Source organism: Stomoxys calcitrans, chromosome 3, assembly GCF_963082655.1.
Source record: "Stomoxys calcitrans chromosome 3, idStoCalc2.1, whole genome shotgun sequence".
Classification (NCBI taxonomy): domain Eukaryota; kingdom Metazoa; phylum Arthropoda; class Insecta; order Diptera; family Muscidae; genus Stomoxys; species Stomoxys calcitrans.
The window spans coordinates 149872982-149879440 of record NC_081554.1 but is presented as its reverse complement, the minus strand read 5'-3'; the positions used below and the strand labels follow the sequence as shown (position 1 = coordinate 149879440).

Below are 6459 nucleotides of genomic sequence, written 5' to 3'. Positions count from 1 at the left end.
TGGAAATTTGCATGAAATATTCTGGGATGACTTCCAAAATTTGTGCCAAGTATAGTCTATATCAGTCCATAACCTGAAATAGCCGCCATATAAACCGATCTTCCGATTAGACTTCTTGGGCTTCTAGATGGCGAAATTCTTATCCAATATGGTTGAAATGTTACATATGTCGTTCAGGTATGACTTCCAACAAATCGGTAAATAACCTGATATAGCTGCCATATCAACCGATCTGCCAGTTTGACTTTATGAGCAATTATTACTTTGCTGAAATTTTGGAGGCGGTGTTTTTCTATGCGAGCTAAACTTAGAACGCTTTTAATTGTTTTTATACCCTTCACCATAGGATAAGGGTATACTAATTTCGTCATTCTGTTTGTAACACCTCGAAATATGCGTCTAAGACCCCATAAAGTATATATATTCTTGATCGTCATGTCATTTTAAGTCGATCTAGCCATGTTTGTCCGTCCATATGTCTGTCGAAAGCACGCTCACTTTCGAAGGAGTAAAGCTAGGCGCTTGAAATTTTGCACAAATACTATTTGGTCGGGGGATTATAAATGGGCCAATTCGGTCCATGTTTTGATATAGCTGCTATGTAAACCGATCTTGGGTCTTTACTTCTTGAGCCTCCAGAGGGCACAATTCTCGTCCGATTTGGCTGTAATTTTGCACGAGGTGTTTAGGTATCACTTCCAACAACTGTGCTAAGTATGATTCTTATCGGATCATAACCTGGTATAACTACCATATAAACCGATCTTGGATCTTGATCTTGGAGGGCGCAATTCTCATCCAATTTTACTGAAATCTTATCCGAATGAACTGAAATATTACACAATGACATCTACAATGTTTAGCATTCAATTCATTTATGGTCCGAATCGGACTATAACTTGATATAGCTCCAATAGCAAAAAAGCTTCTATTCATTTGCCTAAAAAGATTTAACGCGCAAAGAACTCGACAAATGCGATCTATGTTGGAGGGTATATAAAATTCGGCCCGACCAAACTTAGCACGCTCTTACTTGTTTTTTTTTTCTAATTTTTCTTCCAACAGTTCGGTAGAAATTTTGAACGATTTCTGAACTCTGTGTCGATGTCTGAACTCGTTGTCGAGTGTTTTTGTGCTTGCTTTTTTTCATAATTTTTTGCAGGCCACCGCAGCTCAGAGGTTGGCATGTTCACCTATGACGCTGAGTTAGTGAGTTCGAATCCTGACGATAACATGAGAACAATTTTCAGCCCTCCCTGTTTTGGCGGCATTTTTGAGGTACTATGCAAATACAAATTTACCCATGACCATTCCATTTAGGAACAGGGGCAAATTTCTCACATATCATTGAGTGATGTCCAATTCAAGTTTAAGCTCAATGATAAGGTACCTCCTTTTTATAGCCGAGTCCAAACGGCGTGCCGCAGTGCAATACCTCTTTGGGGAAAGGATTTTACATGACATAGTACTTTACAAATTTCGCCAGCATTAGGAGGATATAACCACGGCTTTAAAAAAAATATCCTTAATGGTATGTTTAAGGCTAACTTTGTAATTTCAACCGTCGGCAAATACACTAAAATTCTATAGAATTTTTTTTAATTCGTTTAGAATTCAATAAGAAGACTCGCAAAGTACATCCGAATTTTAAAAAATTTTATTCCAGATTTCAGTCAGAAATCGATAATACATGCCAGTTTTCTTTACGACTCAACATCAGAATTAGGTCGGAAGTCTTAACGACAAGTCTTATTTCCCTTCCGAATTTCCCATAATTTTGGTTCAAAATTCTGAAAGCATTCTATCAGAATTTTCGGCAGATATATCCCTCCGATATTTCGTTCCGACGTCGAATTCGGAAAAATTGTAAGAATTTCGTACAGACTTCTGACCGAATTTTGAACGTTTAGTTCACTGGATTGATATAATGACCATATAGCATACAGCAAGCCAAGATATATTCATTTACATGTAGTCAACTGTCAACGAGTTTTGGTTGTAGTATGTGTGCATAATAATTAAGAACCATACACACACAAACGACGAAAAATGGAGCGAGCTAGTAATAAACACAAAATCAGAGTTGCACTAATCCCTGATTTTGGCAGATGGTGCACTCAATATTTTGTTGTTGGGCTACTTCTCCCAAGATATAATAATTTCACTTACAGGATCAGTATTCACTAAAGAAGGTTAAGTCATTTCCTCAGTTGATGAAATATTGCAATTTCAGAATAGTATCCAAATACACTTTCTTTAGATTTTAAAGCTTTTTCAACATTTTGTATTTTTTCACATTTTAAACGTTTTAATTTATAATTTATTCGTTTTTAATCACAAATCAATATTTTTGTCTTTGATGTGTGTTGTTGTTTTTGACTTTTGTTTATGTTCTGGCAAAGAATGGAGTCTGTCGGATTTCACAATAACTTAATATGTAGGCATTTTCACTGCGATGATGAATCACGTTAAGATGAATCAATTCGTGATCATTTATGAATATAGGATCCAAAGGCCAAGCATAATAATTGCGTTCAGCCTTTTTTGCTCTTCGCCAGGAAATTAATTACATTTGTAATATTAATCGATTAATTTATTGGTGCAACTTATATAAATGTTTTGGAACCCAGGGGGTCCGTACTCCAAAGAAAGGGGATATAGTGAGCTGGCCGGCGCTGGCGTTTAGAACACCGAATACAAAATAAAAAAACAAAGCAGTTCATACAAAATTAATTCAAAATAAAACTCAATTTGAGGTATGGAAGCGGACAAATATTATTTGAAATCCAAAAGTAATAAATTGTTCTCATTCTTTGCAGTCTGGGCAAAGCGAACACCAAAAGGGAGCAATGGCTTCTTTCTGCCTAAGTATTTAGTGCTACTATAACCAGTACCCTAGGCTAAGCTCACCGTAATAGCTGAAATAGCTTTCAATTCCGCGTTGTTCAAAGGAAATTAAAGGTAGGTATATGTATATCTGGTGCTTGCCTGCTTGGCTACTTTATAAATAAATTCTACACTATTTTATTTGTAGGAAAGTAATCTGTTTGAAAGTCCTGTCCGTCCGTAGGAGTTGTCGTATGTTTCCCGTAAATGTATGTACGAAGAAAGGGGGTACCTAGAGTACCGTCGGCTGAAGACCAGTGCTGTTGAATCTCGAAATTGTTTATCTTTTAGCGTTTGGCTTTTTGTTATTTTTTTGAGAATTCTTGTTCATTGTCTTTGCTTTTTTAGTTTTTGATTTTCGAATTGTTTACTGTTTCTTTGACTCCTATTTAATTTTGTTGTTTGACATGCGCTGACACAGGGGACATGCATCCACCCGTAGATAGGGCGTCACTCTTTGTGAATACATAGGGTGTAACCAAGATATATTAATATACAGCTAGTGGCAGTTGACCAACAACAAATTATTGAGTGCACTATCAGTCAAAATCAGTAATTAGTACAACTCTGATTTTGTGTATGTTACTAGTTCGCGCCATTTTTCGTCGTTTTTGTGTGTAATAGTTCTTTACTACAATATACACACAACCAAAACTCGTTGACAGATAGTGCACTTCGCGAGACAAAATTGTACTCAGCTGTTTACGGTACACTACCTGGTAATTATGTCATGGGTGTAACCAAGATATTTATTTACAGGTAGTGGCAGTTGCCCAACAACGAAATATTGAGTACACTATCAAAATCAGTGATTAGTGCAACTCTGGTTTTGATTATATTACTAGTTAGCGTCATTTTTCGTTTTTTGTGTGTTATAGTTAATAACTATAATACACACACACACAAACAAAACTGGTTGACAGATATTTCACTTCGCGAGAAAAAATATATAAGAAAAAGTATATAAAATTTGCATTATCTTCCTTAGCTTTCTCAAATCCATTGTCATCTTATGAATCGAGGTGTAATTTAATTCATTTGGACTTATTGTCCGCAGATATAAATTGTCAATGGTTTTTCTTTATGAATTGGATCTATATAATGCCCTTAACTGCTTTTCTTAATAGGATTCAAAACTCCAATTAAATCTCTAAGATTTGTTGATTTTTGATTTTTTTTATATTAAAACGCGTACAAGTAACTACAGTTAGATCATTAAAAGACTCTACTTTTATAAAAATGACATACTATTAGTATTTAGAAGAATCGTAGTCTGTAAGGATTGTAATTCCATCTGAAATGAAAAAAGTAAAAGTGTGCTAAGTTCGGCCGGGCCGAATCTTATATACCCTCCACCATGGATCAAATTTGTTGAGTTCTTTTGCCGGTATCTCTGTTGTGATGTTTCAGGCTATAGACCGATTCAAACCATATTTGACACGTATTTTGAAAGTTATGAGAGAAACCGTTGTATAATTTTAGCCAAATCGGATAATAATTGCACCCTCTAGAGGCTCAAGAAGTCAAGATTCCAGATCGGTTTAAATGGCAGCTATATCAGCTTATGGACCGATTTGAACCATACATAGTACAGTTGTTGGAAGTCATAACAAAACACGTCATGCTAAATTTCAGCCAAATCGGATAGTAATTGCGACCTCTAGAGGCTCAAGAAGTCAAGACCCTAGATCGGTTTATATGACAGCTACATCAGGTTATGAACCGATTACCACCCTACTAAGCACAGTTGTTGGAAGTTATACCAGAACGCTTCATGGCAAATTTCAGCCAAATCGGAAAAGAATTGCGCCCTCTAGACGCTCAAGAAGTCAAGATCCAAGATCGGTTTATATGGCAGCTATGTCCAAATATGGACCAATATCGCCCATTCATAATCCCAACCGATCTACACTAATAAGAAGTATTTGTGCAAAATTTCAAGCGGCTATGGCTTGATCGGACGGACAAGGCCAGATCCAAAAAAAATGTCATGTCGATCAAAAATATATATACTTTATGGGGTCTTAGACGAGTATTTCGAGGAGTTACAAACAGAATGATGATATTAGTATACCCCCATCCTATGGTGGAGAGCATGACATAATTACCAGGTAATGTACCGTAAACAGCTTAGTATTGTACAATTTTTTCTCGAGAAGTCCACTATCTGTCAAGGAGTTTTGGTCGTGTGTGAGTATTATAGTTAAGAACCATGGCACATACAAACAACGAAAAAGGGCGCGAATTAGTAACATACTTAAAATCAAAGTTGCACTAATCACTGATTTTGACACATAGTGCACTCAATATTTTGTTGTTGGGCAACTGCCACTACCTGTAAATGAATATATCTTGGTGGAGAGTAGAAAAATAAATTTTGATCGTCTAATGACATCAGTCAAACAAGAAAATCCTATCTTTGGATGTGAGCCTCTCTGGCAATGTATTCACCGATTTATCGAACGAGATCACCCCAATCGGCGTCGATGTAAAATCGATTTTATCCACATATCGAAATCTTTTTAAAGGCTCCAAGAATCAAAATGCCCAACGCCGGAGAAAAAATACATAAAACAGACGATAATGAAGAAAACTTTGGAAAATTGCAAATGTTTGGCGAAAATGTTCGCAAAGAATATGAAAAGTTATATACAGATATGTGGAACAGCCTAAGCGAATCGCACCTGGAACCTTTTGCAGACATATTGTTAGAACGCGAAGGGATAGTTCTAAAAGATAGAGAACAAACCATGGAAAGTATACGGAAGCAGCTGCAAAATAGCATGGTATATGCGCTCAATTTCTTTTGGGAGGATAGCGGTGTTAACGAAGCCTTAACATCATTGGAAATGTTAAAAGAAAAGTTCAAGTCCTACGAAGGAAATAAGTGGTATGTAGAAATATTGGAAATGTTGCCTCATAGTGTTTATACATGTAATGTTTAATTTATAGGAGTATTGATGTCGAAACGCCTTTAAAGCGCACAATGCCAATACGGATGCGGTTTAAAGAATACCAATTACGTTACTTGCAGGCGCAGTTGAAGTTTCAAGAAGATCAGTTGGACCAAATTCTTCAGGAAAATACGGATTTCAGAAAACAAATTCAAAATGTTAAAGAACAACGCATTTTTCTAATGGAATCCTTAGTTGAACATCGTAAAAAATTTCAAGCTGCCCTGCCGGAAATAAGCCGTTTGCGCAATCTGGTTTTAGAAGATCGGCTAGAAAATTAAGAAAAAGCCTCATAATATTGCGTAGCAGTTTTAAATTTTTTACTAGTATCGGGTAAGTAAAAATAATTTCGGAAGTACACCAGAGCCAACAGTCTCATTAAATGAATAATATATATGTTCATATTTCTTTATTTTCATACAACCTTACCAATATGATTGTTAATCCTACAGAAATAAAAAGCTCTGTTCGCACTCTCCCGCTCTCTTCTGCTGGCAAATAACACGACTTAAAGTAATAATATGTACAAATTTAATAATAGTAATAAAATGTTTTTAAAAATACGGAAGCAGTCTAGTAGTAGTTGTTGTTGTAACAGTGTTTTGTACACCGAGGCGGC

The 6459-nt window shown here is 36.0% G+C and overlaps 1 protein-coding gene across 1 annotated transcript; it reads left to right on the top strand.

Annotated features, from left to right (window-relative positions):
* Window positions 1–2741: 2741 nt before the first annotated feature.
* LOC106090732 (uncharacterized) lies at window positions 2742–6173 on the top strand. The gene is made up of 5 exons (XM_013257015.2): window positions 2742–2756; window positions 2820–2961; window positions 3035–3095; window positions 5415–5776; window positions 5839–6173. The coding sequence occupies exons 3-5, from the start codon at window positions 3081–3083 to the stop codon at window positions 6119–6121; spliced, it is 660 nt and encodes a 219-aa protein (XP_013112469.1). The 5' UTR covers window positions 2742–2756; window positions 2820–2961; window positions 3035–3080; the 3' UTR covers window positions 6122–6173.
* The last annotated feature ends 286 nt before the right edge of the window (window positions 6174–6459 follow it).